Raw genomic sequence first — 17,386 nt, 5'->3', positions numbered from 1 at the left:
CTTGCTAATATCCACACCCCCCCCTTTTGACTCAGAGGTTATACGAACACTATCAGATCAGCTGACCCTGTACCCACATGCGCTAGTGATTATAGCAGGCGATTTCAATGAGGTCTTGGCACCAAGCCGAGATCAAACCTCTCCCAAAAACCACACAACTGGCTAGGCTTATGTCCTCCCTGACTCTCACAGATCCATGCAGAGCGGCTAATCCATATATGAACCAATTCTCCTGCTTTACCACTTCCTGTTTGGTATAATCAAGGATATAGACTTGCCGTTCATTAACAGGGAAGATGTGGAGCGCAGATCCTGCAGAGTGAGTCGTCCTATCGCCATTTTTCAGTAAACAGAAAGCAGTGTTTTTCTCACAGTATTTTTTTTAATAAAGCGTTGATATTAATAAACTTTATGCAGGGTAGATCTATTATTAGTGTGGGTAGAATGGATTTTTTAATAATGTTTTTTAGTGTTCCAGTTTTTTAAGAGTAACATTTGCTCAGCAATAGGATTTTCATTTTACAAGGTACAATCTTCCCTTAAAGGATAAGTAAACCTTTAAAATAAGAATATAAAACTAGGGATGCACCGAATCCACAATTTTGGATTCGCCCGAATCCTTTGAGAAAGATTCAGCCAAATACTGAAACTAATCATAAGGGGAAAACATTTTTTTACTTCCTTGTTTTGTGACAAAAAGGTCACACTGTTTCCCTCCCCGCCCCTAACTTGCATATTTAAATTAGAATTCGGTTCAGGCAGAAGGATTCAGCCGAATCCTGCTGAAAAAGGCCGAGTCCTGGCTGAACCCCAAACCAAATCCTGGATTCTGTGCATCCCTATGTAAAATTGATGAGGGGCTATTCGAAACACTTTTGTAATTTACATTCACTATTTATTTTCTTTAAATTCAAAGATATTAAGGCAGGGGTGCTCAGACTTTGCCACCTGACGCCATCATGAGATCTACCTTAAGAACTCAGCAGAATGTACAGAGGCAATTCCATCTATAAATTCCCCAGAACTCATATCAGGATGGTAGAGAGCCAATACCATGTATAATACCCCCAGAATTAGACATATAGAAAGTAATCAGTTAAAGAATGTTTAAGAAAAATGTTGCTGCAACTTTTAAGTAAGGAGTCAGAACAGAAAATAATCAACGCTAGTTAGACTGCAGCACAGCAAGATGGACTGTCCTTTAATTTGCTCCTATAGCTTCAAGTTTGAGTAGATATTCCCTTGGCTTTTACTCGGAGACACCCTGAGGAGGCCATGGCTTAGCTGCAGTTTCCGGTTTTGGCCTGATTTGAATGTACTCACGGTGATCCTGAAAACGATTTTGGTCTCTGGTTAGGGTACGGTCCATATATATATATATATATATATATATACACACCTTGTGGATACAGTGGTCCTGTCTATCAGACAAATGGTGCGAAGACAGCCTCAGCTGCTTAGAGATCAAAGAGATTCCTTGCACCTTGGCCTCAACTGCCTGCAGGGTGAAAAATAAATGAAGCCAGCAGCTGCCAACTTGGACCATGGAGAAGACATTCTCCATGTGCCCCAGTGCCCCTGAGAATTAAACTAGCTTGGAATCGGCAGAGCACTTTTCTTGGCAGGGTACCGGGTTGCTCCTGTTCGCAAGAAGGCACAAGGCGTGCAGCAACGCCGGTTTTCCTGCTCCTGCAGCCAATCATTTGGTTGTCGGTACAGTAAGGTCCGTGCTGGAGCTGCTGCTCCTACTCCCCACTGCTGACTGCAGAAGGCATTGAATGAAGGGATGGCCAGCTCAGGAGCCTGCTGAGATGGAGCATTGCTGCCACTGCTTCTGTCTACAGCTGCCAACTTTTGCCAGGCTGTCCTATACAAGTACATGGTGTGTCAGTGAGTGTAGCCTGCAGCAGATTGTCTCAGTCCCCGAACTCGCCATGCGCCGCTGACAGCCGGTTTTGTGACTGAATAATTACTGCCCACTCTGCCCTGCCGTGAGCATTTAAAGGAGCAGTCACGGTCTACCAGGAACTTTGAATTGATCGACTGGTAGACCGCGATCGAAGTCTTCGGCACCCCTGTATTAAGGGATACATGTGCTGTTAATATGAATGAATTTTGTTACAACAGCGCCACCTGCTGGTCAGTTTCCCACCAGTCTGACCAGCAAGTAGTCAAGGAAGTTGTCAGGAGAAAGAAAGAGGCTGCTCTAATGTTCTTCTGCTTAGGAAAAGAATTATAAACCTTTCTCACATCTTTCCTAAGCAGAAGAACATCAGAGCAGCCTCTTTCTTTCTCCTGACAACTTCCTTGACTACTTGCTGGTCAGACTGGTGGGAAACTGACCAGCAGGTGGCGCTGTTGTAACAAAAGTCATTCATATTAACAGTACATGTATCCCTTAATATCTTGGAGTAAAAAGAAAATAAATAATGAATGTAAATTACAAAAGCCCCCTCATCAATTTTACACTTATTTTAAAGGTTTACTTCTAAGCAGGGGTGATCAAGCATTTGCTTTCTTGAAATTCAGCACAAAGCCAAGGCTTATTGTCAGCACGGAGTATCCCACTCTGCTCCTTTACACATATGCCTTGTCTGAGACAGACTCTCAGTTCATATTAACAACCCACATAGCTGAGGAAAATATCTGCTCATGTATTTAACCCTGTACTGATGTCCACTGACAGCACCCATGTTAAGGGAAAGAATATGGAAGCTCCCATCCCTATGTATAAATGCACATATGCAGTTTCATACTGTACAGCTGAAGGGGAAATAAACTCAAATAGGGGACATTGTATCTTTACACCTGTATTTCTCCAGCACCCAACATAACCATGGAGTGCGTCGTCTCCTGGGATTTTGAATAAAATAAATCTCCTTAGCAATAAACAATCTTCCTGGTATCTGCTAAGTCTTGTCTTTCCTCTTTTATAGGGACGAGGCCTGCGGCTCCTAGTGACTTGCTCGCTAACAGAACTCATAACACGTCCACATTTCTCCACCGCAGGGGAAGGATTAGGAAGGGGCTCCATCCTTGGTTGTGAGGGATTCTTCCTGTGTTTCATCTGGTGGGTTGTGAGAGTACCGGCAGTTGTCTCCTAACTCACAGGAACCCTGAGAAACACAAGAAAAAAGCATATGAGCACCAGTCCTCAATAGCCAGCCTGTGTCTGTATTGGCAGCACTGCTAACTGTTGAGCTTAAAGGATAAGTAAACCTTTAAAATAAGTGAATGTAAAATTGATGAGAGTGATATTCTAAGCATTTTTGTCATTTTTATTCATTATTTATTTTCTTTTAATTCCAAGATATTAAGGGATACATGTGCTGTTAATGAATGAATTTTGTTACAACAGCGCCACCTGCTGGTCAGTTTCCCACCAGTCTGACCAGCAAGTAGTCAAGGAAGTACATGTATCCTTTAATATCTTGGAATCAAAACAAAATAAATAATGAATGTAAATGACAAAAGTGCTTAGAATAGCCCCCTCATCAATTTTACATTCACTTATTTTAAAGGTTTACTTATCCTTTAAGTCAGACATGGCATATTGGGGGGGGTAACTATGGGGGAAATAAATGGAAGGTCCATCTCAGTGTGTTGGATGAAGTTACATCCATGAGGCACAAACTCACCTCCTTGAACTTCTTGCAGGGAAAGCTTTTAAGGTGGCTCTCGTCTGCGCTGGAAATGTTCTTCCTCTTGTTCTGGTGCTGCTTTCGCTTGTCCGACAGGGCCGTAGAAATCCCACCCCTAATAGGGAAGAGAGGTGCATGTGTGACTAATACAGCCCGACGTATCAATCAGCGCGACCCTATACACCCACCAATGAGCCCCACAAGACAAGTACTGTGTATGGGTACAAGCAATCGTCATTCAGGATAAAACCAAATACTATTCCTACCTCTGCCTCACAGATGCTACAACTACAACTCCCAGCATCCTTAGCCAGCTAAAGGCACAGACCTATTATACGTTAATAGTGACCTGTTTCTTTAGAGTCTCTAAATCCACTGGATTCCAAAGGTTCTCTCTGACAAGTCATAATCTACAGAGATGGTAACCCTTTAATCATAGAAATCATTACCCACAAAAATCGAATTACCCGGCTTTGGCTCTTGCTTTAGGGCCCCAGTTTGCCTCTGGGTTTTCCTGGAACCTTTTTAAACCCTGTTTACGAGATTTGGGGTTGGCGTCCTCCCGAATATCAAAGTTGGCCTCGATGCTGCAAATACAGCGAAATAACAATAAAAGATTGATTAGGTTGTCACTGGGGTTTTGCCCTCAGCATTGGCTTAGTGCTGTGTAATACACAAAAACATGAATATCCTGTAATAATCAGTGATGTGTTGTTTGTCACGGGTCACAAACTTTATAAAAAAAATAATGTACCTCCTGTTGCAAACGATGAGGATTTTAGACGTCACCTTCGAGTTCCAGGATATGTATGAAAACACTACGCCTTTAGTCTCATACATTATCCCTTATAATACATGAACGATTCTCCCTGTATAACTCAGCCTGCAGCCTTGTGCCTTTATATGGTCACAGAACAACCCCTCAGTGACTTCTAATATCCTTATCATTTACAGTAGGGGGTACATTATCCCTTATAATACATGAGTGATACTCAGAGTTCCCTGTATAACTCAGCCTGCAGCCTTGTGCCTTTATATGGTCACAGAACAACCCCTCAGTGACTTCTAATATCCTTATCATTTACAGTAGGGGGTACATTATCCCTTATAATACATGAGTGATACTCAGAGTTCCCTGTATAACTCAGCCTGCAGCCTTGTGCCTTTATATGGTCACAGAACAACCCCTCAGTGACTTCTAATATCCTTATCATTTACAGTAGGGGGTACATTATCCCTTATAATACATGAGTGATACTCAGAGTTCCCTGTATAACTCAGCCTGCAGCCTTGTGCCTTTATATGGTCACAGAACAACCCCTCAGTGACTTCTAATATCCTTATTTACAGTAGGGGGAACAATATTCATTCATACAGGGAAGGGCCTATCACCCCCAGTATAAAGTGCACATCATACACCCACCTTGGCTCCTTACTCAGGATGTGAAATGCTGGGCAGGTCTCAGACAACCTCTCTCTCTTTATTGGATTCTGTTTCTCCTAATGGGTACAATAAAGCAAATAAAATGACCCTCTGAATTCATGTCTATTCCCAGCCAGTGCTGCAACTGTCACTATACAACTGTCACTATACAACTGTCACTTGCAGTACCACATCTGGCCACAGTCACTTTGCATAGGCTGCAAAGCAACAGTGCCACCAGTTAGGATTTGCTGTAAACATACACTAAATGGGATACAAAATGGAATTTCCCCCCCCCCAATACAATTTGAAATTCCAACAGAAACTCACCCAACAGCGCATAATGTCCCAAATAACAGAGGGTGGTGCATCGGTTTTCAGTGCATTTTTGCAGGCGTGTGACAGAGAGACCCTGTGTCCTGCGTGGAGCAGAGCAGATCTAGACGAACATAATCCCGTTATTCCGATTTGCACCATAAGGCTCATGGGACAAACACAAATGAGAGGGTGGTGGCCAATGATCTCACCTAAGGGAACGGGGTTGGGGGTGGGTCTCTGTTTAAAGTTTGGCCCACCCCCTGCCCAAACCTAGGGCTCAATTTCTGTATCCAAATTCCACAGGAAGCCCAATGTGACACAGGGCCCAGTATGACAGTGAGAAAACCAGATGGGGAGACAGAATAAGAAGGAAGACAAACAAAAACTAAATGAGGGAGATGGGAGAGAGTTACAATAGGGCTGGACTGAATACTCACCGGAACTGCAGCAGCGAAGGGGTGTTACAGCGAATGATGCTGCTCAGATTGTCCAGGGTATAATATAACGGCACATCACTCAGCTCCTGGGGAGGCACATGATTGGCTTATGTTACACAAATACTCCTGTATAGTACAACTATATCTCTCATACTGTATTAATTCCCAGGCTCTACACCTCCTGTCTGTGTCACTGTATCACCCTGCAGTGGGAGGGACAGACTCATGTCCCATAGTTCCCTCCTGTCTGTGTCACTGTATCACCCTGCAGTGGGAGGGACAGACTCATGTCCCATAGTTCCCTCCTGTCTGTGTCACTGTATCACCCTGCAGTGGGAGGGACAGACTCATGTCCCATAGTTCCCTCCTGTCTGTGTCACTGTATCACCCTGCAGTGGGAGGGACAGACTCATGTCCCATAGTTCCCTCCTGTCTGTGTCACTGTATCACCCTGCAGTGGGAGGGACAGACTCGTGTCCCATAGTTCCCTCCTGTCTGTGTCACTGTATCACCCTGCAGTGGGAGGGACAGACTCGTGTCCCATAGTTCCCTCCTGTCTGTGTCACTGTATCACCCTGCAGTGGGAGGGACAGACTCATGTCCCATAGTTCCCTCCTGTCTGTGTCACTGTATCACCCTGCAGTGGGAGGGACAGACTCATGTCCCATAGTTCCCTCCTGTCTGTGTCACTGTATCACCCTGCAGTGGGAGGGACAGACTCATGTCCCATAGTTCCCTCCTGTCTGTGTCACTGTATCACCCTGCAGTGGGAGGGACAGACTCATGTCCCATAGTTCCCTCCTGTCTGTGTCACTGTATCACCCTGCAGTGGGAGGAGAAGGTTATACACAGATTATGACTGTATCAGACTCTTACCTCGGTCGCCATGCTTAGCACTCCTTGAATTCTCTCTGAAGTATTAAATCTCTTTGGATTTAGCTCTAAAGCAGATAAAATGCACTTAACAAAATCTTTATCATGTAGAGATTCAGCCCAAATTGGTCCCCCGAGCTGAAAGAAGTACAAAACAAAGAAATACTTAAGATTCACAATCTATTATCCCGAATATCTATATGTTGATAATGATCTCTTCAGTACATATAATGGGACTGAGTATCTATACGTGGATATACCTGGTGTCTTTGATGGCAGAATTCACAGTTTGAAGTCACAGGAGGGCCAGTTGCAGGTGAGTATTTCATGCTGTTAAATGGGAAGAGAGAGAGAATATACTGGGATGAGTGTCAGGAAATTCATTGGGACACACAGACAAGATAAGCTCTTATACTTTCTCTGTTTAGGTCATGAAGCTTTTTTGAACTAGAATTTTCAGGCTGAGTTATACAGGGAACTCTGAGTATCACTCATGTATTATAAGGGATAATGTACCCCCTACTGTAAATGATAAGGATATTAGAAGTCACTGAGGGGTTGTTCTGTGACCATATAAAGGCACAAGGCTGCAGGCTGAGTTATACAGGGAACTCTGAGTATCACTCATGTATTATAAGGGATCATGTACCCCCTACTGTAAATGATAAGGATATTAGAAGTCACTGAGGGGTTGTTCTGTGACCATATAAAGGCACAAGGCTGCAGGCTGAGTTATACAGGGAACTCTGAGTATCACTCATGTATTATAAGGGATAATGTACCCCCTACTGTAAATGATAAGGATATTAGAAGTCACTGAGGGGTTGTTCTGTGACCATATAAAGGCACAAGGCTGCAGGCTGAGTTATACAGGGAACTCTGAGTATCACTCATGTATTATAAGGGATAATGTACCCCCTACTGTAAATGATAAGGATATTAGAAGTCACTGAGGGGTTGTTCTGTGACCATATAAAGGCACAAGGCTGCAGGCTGAGTTATACAGGGAACTCTGAGTATCACTCATGTATTATAAGGGATAATGTACCCCCTACTGTAAATGATAAGGATATTTGAAGTCACTGAGGGGTTGTTCTGTGACCATATAAAGGCACAAGGCTGCAGGCTGAGTTATACAGGGAACTCTGAGTATCACTCATGTATTATAAGGGATAATGTACCCCCTACTGTAAATGATAAGGATATTAGAAGTCACTGAGGGGTTGTTCTGTGACCATATAAAGGCACAAGGCTGCAGAATGAGTTATACAGGGAACTCTGAGTATCACTCATGTATTATAAGGGATAATGTACCCCCTACTGTAAATGATAAGGATATTAGAAGTCACTGAGGGGTTGTTCTGTGACCATATAAAGACACAAGGCTGCAGAATGAGTTATACAGGGAACTCTGAGTATCACTCATGTATTATAAGGAATAATGTATCCCCTACTGTAAATGATAAGGATATTAGAAGTCACTGAGGGGTTGTTCTGTGACCATATAAAGACACAAGGCTGCAGGCTGAGTTATACAGGGAACTCTGAGTATCACTCATGTATTATAAGGGATAATGTACCCCCTACTGTAAATGATAAGGATATTAGAAGTCACTGAGGGGTTGTTCTGTGACCATATAAAGGCACAAGGCTGCAGGCTGAGTTATACAGGGAACTCTGAGTATCACTCATGTATTATAAGGGATAATGTACCCCCTACTGTAAATGATAAGGATATTAGAAGTCACTGAGGGGTTGTTCTGTGACCAAGCAAGCAATTATTAAAAACTCATGGTTATATTAAACAGATTTAGCCAAAACTCACTTGTTTCCATGACTGGTGGCTTTCCCCATGCGCTGTAGATGGTATGTCCCACACCCCACACAGTTGTACACCAGAGCCTGCTTACTGCAGAAATAAAGGGGGACTTGTTATTTCCAGTTCAGGGTCAAGTCTGAGCCAAGACAAACACAGAAAATGGTCAAGTCCAAGCAAGGCTGGCAGTGTAAGTGTGAAGTTGGACTGGGTCAAGTCCATATCAAGGTGGCAGAACGGTAATTCAGTTTTTGGATTGTAACCTTTGAAATATATAAAAGGAATTAGACTGGTACACTAGACACCGTGCTCCAGTTCTACAAGCTCACCTGGCACACATCTTCACTTTAGCCTGCCCAGTAAACACACGGACAAAAACCCGAATATAAAAGTCGACAGAGACGCAGAGCAGCGGAACAATGTATCGCTGGTAACAGTTCGCGCGCAGGTCCAGGCTGTGTAGGAGGATGCGGAGAGCCTGAGAGATATGGAGAGTGGTGCAGTTAATTATGGTGAAACAATCATGTGTTCATTGCACAGAAAAAAAAAGAACATCGTTAATAAGCGGAGCGAAGTCTGTACTTACCATCTCATGGCAGTACTTTGATTTAATGGACATGGCACCATATTTGCTGTAACACGTTTCGCCGCTGTTTCCTGCCAAAACTGCCATATCAGTGCATGTGATGCACAGCAATCCTGCAGAGCAATGGTACAAGTCAATGTGACTGGTCTTAAAGGACATGTAAACCCCACCCACACAAAAATGTAATCACCGAAGAGCCTCTTTTAAATCTCTAAGTACCTGCCACTCTGGTTATTCAAAGGTTAATAGCAAGGCTGCAGCATCCCTTTAATCACTTAGAAATCATTCTACTCCTCTAACCCACTCAGTCCCCTCCCTTGGGAATTTCATTTGGTTCTAACCCATGAACATGCTCAGTTGTTCTCAACTCAGATTAATAAACACACCCTCCAGTCGAGCAGCCAATGAAGAGATGGCATTGCTGGTTCCCATAGAAACTCTGCTCTAGCTGTCTGATCCTATTTTTAAATCCTACGCCCCCCTGCTGAGCTCAGAGTAACCATTACAGTGCTCAATCCAAGCAGGACTTGTCATCATAGTAACTTGTGCCTGTTATTTATTCAATTGCATAAACTTTACATCGCATATGTGCTGCTTGCAGATATAAATGCACTGATGATGCGTCAGTAAACAATGGCTCCCGGGTGAATTAATTTCAGGGAAATGTAATGATGCTGGCAAACAGACGGTATGTACTGTATGTAGTACAAATAATGCTATTTGAGATGTGCCCAACTTATTTACATGGTAGGAAAATGTAGGATTTACATTTAATCTCATAACTCACCTCCCTCGCTCACGCTCTGCACAGCGGCATCTAGGAACATGGACGGGCTCCCATAGGGATCCAAATCTATGACATCAAAGCGATCTCGTGCACCCGTCCTGTTGTACATCACCATCCTATAGATATACACAAGGTGCCCATATTAAGTGCATCTCTTCAATGTACCTCTGCCAAGCGCCATCTTTAGTTTTCAAGGGCAAAGAAGAGCCGAGCAAAATCCCATGATATACATAAAAGTAAAGCTTTTGTAGGACTCTCACCGGGCATCGCTGTAGCTGGCCGTCACCAGGTTCCCAACATCGTTGTGCTCTATATTCCGTTTGATAAGCTCCACGGCACTGGCAGAAAAGTCATTGGCAACAACGCTGTGTAAGCCGGGCACTTCCCGGGCAAATCGTATGGAACGCAAGCCAGAGGCAGCCAGACCCTCTAAAACACGCAGCCCTTCCTAAGCAGGGAGAGATAGGCTTAGACATTAGGGAAGGGAGCAAACCATGGTCAGTAGAGGGTGGTATAAGTAGTACATACAATGAGGGTATGGGACAAAAAGGCATGGGGGCACTGGTTTGGGGATAAGGATCAAGAGATAAGGAATAGAGATAGGAAACTAAGACCCCCAATGGCCGTCATTATCCCGTGCTACTCATGCAAATTGGCACATTATCAAACACAAAGTCCTGTTCTTAATCATTTGTTGGGAGGGTTCAACAATTACATTTCTTTCATGATTTAAATTGTGGGATTTGGGCTCATGCCGATATTTTCCCCACTCCCTAAGCAGTGGGAAACCAAAGAAAAAGAAAATAGATCAAAACTATTGATCCAATTGACTTGGTTGCAAACTGAGCTGAATTTTTTTTGGTAAGACAATGCTTGAGCTGTACTTTCTTACTTACAGGGCAGGGCAGCCCTACACCTGCAGTGGTGGGGATGAAGTTATTCTCTGGACTGGAATTCATTTTGTCCTCTCCTGTCTCCGAGAGGTTCACCACCAGCTTCTGCTCCTCCCTCTCACCAGGCACCACAACTGTAAGAAAGCAAAGTCTGAGTGTTTATCGGCCAGCAGGGCACAAATCTAGCACACAGATTACTGAGTGAGGAAAGCAAGAAATTCTCACTGTTAATCCCTTTCTGCTGGAGATGCAGACGAGCAAATTCTGTGATTACGGCGCATCTAAAGGGAAACAGAGTAATCATTAGTATAATCATTCCTGAATAACAAACATTTCTTTATTTCCCTTTCATTCCCTCTTGATCTATCCGTGTCCTCATCAGGGTAGAATTCTCTGACCCTGTTAGTTCCTTCCCCCTGTATTGTATCTGTGTCCCTCTGTATATTAGAGTGTAAGATCTGCAGGGTGGGATCCCCTTCTCCCAATGGTTCATTCTCTCCTTGTATTGTATCTGTGTCCCTCTGTATATTAGAGTGTAAGCTCTGCTGAGCAGGATTTCCTGCTCCCAATGGTTTCCTATCCCTGTATTGTATATTTGTCCCTCTGTATATTAGAATGTAAGCTCTGCAGGTAAAGATTCCATTTTTCCCAATGGTTCCCTCTCCTTGTATTGTATCTGTGTCCCTCTGTATATTAGAGTGTAAGCTCTGCTGGGCAGGATTTCTGCCTCCCAATGGTTTCCTATCCCTGTATTGTATATTTGTCCCTCTGTATATTAGAATGTAAGCTCTGCAGGTCAAGATTCCATTTTTCCAATGGTTCCCTCTCCTTGTATTGTATCTGTGTCCCGCTGTATATTAGAGTGTAAGCTCTGCTGGGCAGGATTTCCTGCTCCCAATGGTTTCCTATCCCTGTATTGTATATTAGAGTGTAAGCTCTGCAGGTCAAGATTCCATTTTTCCAATGGTTCCCTCTCCTTGTATTGTATCTGTGTCCCTCTGTATATTAGAGTGTAAGCTCTGCTGGGCAGGATTTCCTTCTCCCAATGGTTCCCTCTCCATGTATTGTATCTCTCTGTATATTAGAGTGTTAGCTCTGCAGGACAGGATTCACTTCTTGCAATGGTTCCCTCTCCTTGTATTGTATCTGTTTCCCTCTTTATATTAACTTGCAAGCTCTGCAGGGCAGAATTCCCTTCTTTCAAGGGTTTCCTCTCCCTGTATTGTATATGTGTCCCTCAATATATTAAAGTGTAAGCTCTGAAGAGCAGGAATCCCCCTGTACTGTACACAATACCCTGGGAAGCAGAACACAGGCCTCAGTACTCACGTCAGGTCTCTGTTGAACTCCTGCACTGGATTATAGAAGACTTGGTTGGCGCTGGGGAAGATAACGCTGGCTTTTCCCTCATGTATAATGGTTTCTCCGGAGCTCTCCATACTGTATGAACAAGAGGCTTTGCCCAAGGCTCGGAGTCTTGTTCTGGAGGAGGGAAAAGTGTGATGAGAAAGAGGCAAGAGCCTAGCAATGGCAGCCCAGGAGCGCATCAGAGGAAGGAGACCTAAGCAGAGCAAGGACAAAATTAACATCAGAATCACATAATAAATATTTTTCTGACAAACTTATTGCTCATGGGGGAACCCTTTTGCCCCTTATCTACTCCCATAATAGGCAAGGGAACAAACAAGCACAAAGCATATTACAAGCAATGGTCTCTCCTTCTGTGCACAGCAAGTCTAATGATACTGAATGATGGGAAGGCTATATTAAGTCACACACCATTGAAAAGAATGAAGCATTCAAGCTGCCCTGCTCCTGAAAGAACCCCGAGTGTAGAACTGTAACACAAAGCTATGAGGCTGTATGAGCCTCCATGGACAGTTGGACACTATTGTACACTATGAGTTGTTCAGTTCCAAAGATGGGCTGTATTAGTTGCCTCCAAATCCCAGTTTCTTGCCTTCAAGCAGAATTAACCCTGCAAGTGCCAGTAAGCCTGCAGGGGACTACTGTCAGTGGTTCTGCTTTCTCCTAGAGCCTGGCTAGAGCTTCAACTGCTCATGGGCCTTCAGTTGTCACAGGGACTGCCATGTGTAAAAATCATGCATCAAATAAACTTAGGTTTTATTTTTATTTATATGATCATTGATATGGTATAATCACATAAAATGCAATCAGCACATTTCAGACCTTTTACAATGACATGCCCCCCCCCCCCCCAAAAATACTGCCATATAAACAGTCAGACCTTCTACATAGAAAAACCAGTGTTGCCTTGTACTCTGACCAATCATTTCTGCCGCTTCAGGAGACTGTTGAATGATCCCTGGGATACAGCAGTGACAATAGGGTTACCCCTCCCATACTTGCCCCTGGTGCGATTCATATAAAGTAAATATTACTAAAACTGGTCATATCAGCAGCCAATCAGAGACAGGCTGACCAAATCTGAATGTTGCTGTGTGTGACTGCATTCTCCCAGCATCAGAAGGTAAGACCCCCCCCCCCAAAGCACTTGTAGTGGCAGTAGGGTTGCCACCTGGCCAATATATTACCAGCCTGACCAGTAAAAATGATACAAAATGAAACAACTAGTTGGTTTCAGACAGATCACCAGAAATTACTTTCTAGTTTCTATATGTGACCGTTTTTCTAATATTGAAGTGTAAGGTGTAATTTTTCACCTTTTAAATCAGCCCTGGCAGGGGGGTCGCCGACCCCACAAACTGTTCTAAAATGATACATTTAATGGATACATTTCTTAGCTTTGTCCCTGCTGAGCAGAATCTCTGGGTTTCATTACTGACAGCTGTTAGACTTGATACAATAGTTACCAATACTCCACAGATGCTGCTGAGAAATGGATCAACTCAATGTTGTAAAATTGTAACAGATCAGAATCTGCACCTGAATTACTGAGCTGTCAGACTCGAACACTAGAGACACCAACATTCAACTTTACACTTAGATTTTGGAAAAACAGTAAAAAAATAAATAATGGAAAGTAATTGAAAAAAAAAGTCTTTATTTCTTCGAAACAATCTGAAAACAACAGAAAAAAAGTTTTTGGAAGGTGAAGCACCCCTTTAATAGGCAAAAAATATAAATATATAGGAAGGCCGGTATTTTTTTCCAAAAAAGGTGCAACCCTAAGTGGTAGATACATGAAGTAACTAATGACAACATAGTGATATTAATCCTGGTATTGCTTCTGATTCCTCTTTGACTTGCTGGTGATTATATGGCTGCCAGTTTGGGATTTATAAGGTTAAAGCGATGCTTGTGTCTTTGTTGAACCCCAATTACTACAATGACTATTATATACACACAGGACTGGAGCCTGTTCTCCCTTTGTACAAGGTAGGCCCGTTTTAAATGCAGACGCCAATCTTCCTCCTCCCATTCTTTATTGTATACTCAGCCCTGCCATGCCCAGCACAGTTATCCCACTATATCTGCCAAACATCTGAATACTTCACTGCACCCTCCCTAACTAGAGCCTCTCCGGCTTAGGCTGAACTACAAGTCCCAGACTGACACATAAGCGAGGCTTTGCCTGCCCCTCCTCCCTGTCCCACAGTCACTCTCTAACTCATAATCATCAGCACTGCCCTGTAGGAACTCCATGACCAAAAGCTCCTCACCTGTTCAGTATCACTCCATACCCACACATGGGCATAAGGGCGCCGCCATCTTGCCGTAGAACGCGCGCTCGTCACGTGCATGCACGGAACAAACCTATCACAGGAGCGGGTGAATTATTTGCTGTAGATCCGGATACAGTAACTGCGCCGGAAGTGCAGTAGTGTTGGTTGCGCTCTCATTGTAAACAATATGATCTGTGGGAATTGTGCAGAATGAATATTCCATTTCATTACAGGACAAGCACTGCTTTCCCTTTTAATACAGGACAGGGGGATGAGTTACCTGAAGTGACTGCTTCCTGTTAATCAGGCGCCATTTATATAATAAAACAGTTGCTCCTTTGAATTCTCTGAGGCTTGAGACCTTCCTGGGCGCACAGACTCTCTTGTCTTTTGTGTTGGGCAAAAATGGGCAATGGGAAAGCACAAGTGTCATAATGGCAGCAGGGCAATGCTTTATATTCTCTCCTGATGCCAATGCTATTAGTTACACAGACATGAGACAGACTGAGGCAGCCCTGTGCCTTGGAGCTTTTTGAGTAGCTGGATTCTGTATAAAAGATCCTAAGAAGCATTTGGGCTTAGGCAGAATGTAGACAGAGCTAGGGTTGCCACTAGTGATGTGCGGCTCCATCCGCCCGAGCCTGACTTCAGGGTTCCTTTATAGACCCGTGACGCCCACCGATGCAACCACACCGTCTGCTTCCGCCATTGATGTGATTAGACTTGGCAACCACCCAAGCAGAGTCGGTCCCAATTGCGACAACTCAACCGACAGTCCCGAGTTTCTTACAGATAAGAGTTTCTCTTTGATCTGAACTAAGAGTTCCCAGAACACCGAGCAGCTGCACTTTGATACATTTGTAACAATTTAAGATAAGCAAAGATACAATTGTAAGTAATAAAATAAGCAGGTCTCTTGATGGAAAGAGAAAGTACACATTTCTGTGTTTTTTATGTGTTATTATAGTTTTGCTAATGAAGGTGATTTGCCCTTTAAGCTAGAGTCCTGTGCAGAACTAGGATTGCCACCTGGCCGGTATTTTACCAGCCTGGCCGGTAAAAATGATGGTTGATCCCAATGTTATTAATAGGGAATAAAGATAAATATATAGGAAGGTCAGTGATCCCAATGTTATTAATAGGGAATAAAGATAAATATATAGGAAGGTCAGTGATCCCAATGTTATTAATAGGGAATAAAGATAAATATATAGGAAGGTCAGTGATCCCAATGTTATTAATAGGAATAAAGATAAATATATAGGAAGGTCAGTGATCCCAATGTTATTAATAGGGAATAAAGATAAATATATAGGAAGGTCAGTGATCCCAATGTTATTAATAGGGAATAAAGATAAATATATAGGAAGGTCAGTGATCCCAATGTTATTAATAGGGAATAAAGATAAATATATAGGAAGGTCAGTGATCCCAATGTTATTAATAGGGAAAAAAGATAAATATGTCGGTATTTTTTTCCAGAAAAGGTGACAACCAATTTCTAAGACCCGAACCGCAACCCACATATTTACCCACTATGATCCGTTACCCAACCTGGACCCGGAACTGCCTTATCTGCAAACTGCTGACCACCATCAAACAGGAAGTGCTGTTGCTGCAAACCGGAAGTGGCATCATCAAAAGTGGGCGGGGACAGAAACAAGCTGTGTAAAATTTTAAAAGGACTAAAATATAGACAATATAACATAAGAAAAGAAATTTAGATGAGACCCGTTTGTATACCCTCATTCCGCATTTTTTTGTGGATAACCCGCGGTACCTGATCCGATGCAGAACTCGACTTTAAGCTGCAAGTCACAGTTTCTCCAAGAGACCTGCTTATCTTAAATTGTAACAATTGTTTCTTTGCTTATCTTAAATTGTTACAAATGTATCCAAGTGCAACTGCCATATATTCTGGGCGCTCTGCCAAAAGCCAATTAAGTTAGGAACTTTGTATCTTTTTCTGGCTATTCAGTGCGGGAGATCAAAGAGAAAGTCGGGGCATTTCAGTAACAAACCCGGAACTGTGGGCCGAGCTGTCAATATTGCGACTCTCCCGCAAAAAAGGGGACAATTGGGAGGTATGCATTTACACATTCCACTGCAATCGCTAACATCAGTTAGGTAAGTTTAGATAAAAGGTGCTCTCTGCTCGCTCACCAGTTGCATCTGTTGGTTTGGGTGCTCTTTCCCCCGAACCCTATGCTCAGAACTTGGGTTAGTCCCTTCTTGTAAAACCATACAGTTTGGTTCAATCAATGTATCGCTTACCAAATCCATATACTGACCCGGGTGCAGCCGCAGCGAGTCCGTCGCTAGGAATAGATGGCAATAAAGAAATCCTGCAGCTTATGACAGCGCACTCCGGACCTGCACAGATATCGCCAACTCCAATGTTCAAGTTAAAAAGATTTCTGCTTTATTCAGTACATTTGATAGATATAAACAAGCATCTGAGGTCCGACGCGTTTCGTGTCTACGTACTTCGTTAGAAATGAATGCATTTACACATGACTATACAAAAGTCAGAGAAACTGTGCAAGGAATGTATTTTAGGAAATTGTTGCTAACATTTATATTCCTTAATTGTTCAGAAAGCAGTTTTTCGGTGGAGTTCTTCTGAAAGTAAAAGATTATGAGACACATAAGTCAGTGACCAGAAGTACAGTAACAGCTACATATTTCCCTAGCTAAACAGTTACAGAGTTGTTAGAATGCAAGGAATGTATCCTCACAATGTAACTGTGTAAGCAACACTGACCCACCCGCCCCTTTAAGTTGTCATTATTTTTTTTTAATAGTTTTAAATTATTTGCCTTTTTCTTTTGACTCTTTCAAGCTTTAAAATGGGGAACACTGACCTCATCTATAAAAAATGTTCTTCAAGGCTACAAATGTATCGTTATTACTACTTTTTATTACTCATCTTTCTTTTCAGGCCTCTCCTATTTATATTCTAGTC

At 42.9% G+C, this 17,386-nt stretch overlaps 1 protein-coding gene across 3 annotated transcripts; it reads right to left on the bottom strand.

Moving 5' to 3' along the window:
- Nucleotides 1-2,461: 2,461 nt before the first annotated feature.
- LOC108703489 (tRNA (guanine(26)-N(2))-dimethyltransferase) lies at nucleotides 2,462-14,567 on the bottom strand. 3 transcript variants are annotated; one of them, XM_018239639.2, is made up of 17 exons: nucleotides 14,419-14,567; nucleotides 12,104-12,335; nucleotides 11,000-11,055; nucleotides 10,778-10,908; nucleotides 10,142-10,329; nucleotides 9,882-9,997; nucleotides 9,095-9,207; nucleotides 8,838-8,986; nucleotides 8,518-8,601; nucleotides 6,953-7,022; nucleotides 6,696-6,830; nucleotides 5,820-5,905; nucleotides 5,395-5,503; nucleotides 5,065-5,141; nucleotides 4,109-4,228; nucleotides 3,639-3,756; nucleotides 2,462-3,116 (listed from the first exon to the last, which is right to left on the bottom strand). In XM_018239639.2, exons 2-17 carry the CDS (start codon nucleotides 12,319-12,321, stop codon nucleotides 3,018-3,020), a joined length of 1,869 nt encoding a protein of 622 aa, XP_018095128.1. In that variant the 5' UTR covers nucleotides 12,322-12,335; nucleotides 14,419-14,567; the 3' UTR covers nucleotides 2,462-3,017. The 3 variants fall into 3 exon arrangements, with proteins under 3 accessions (XP_018095128.1, XP_018095129.1, XP_018095130.1); XM_018239640.2 differs by having other exon boundaries at nucleotides 12,104-12,256; nucleotides 14,419-14,561; XM_018239641.2 differs by lacking the exon at nucleotides 4,109-4,228.
- Between the last annotated feature and the right edge of the window lie 2,819 nt (nucleotides 14,568-17,386).

Source organism: Xenopus laevis, chromosome 3S, assembly GCF_017654675.1.
Source record: "Xenopus laevis strain J_2021 chromosome 3S, Xenopus_laevis_v10.1, whole genome shotgun sequence".
In the NCBI taxonomy this organism is placed as follows: domain Eukaryota; kingdom Metazoa; phylum Chordata; class Amphibia; order Anura; family Pipidae; genus Xenopus; species Xenopus laevis.
This window is presented reverse-complemented; position numbering and strand designations above follow the sequence as displayed.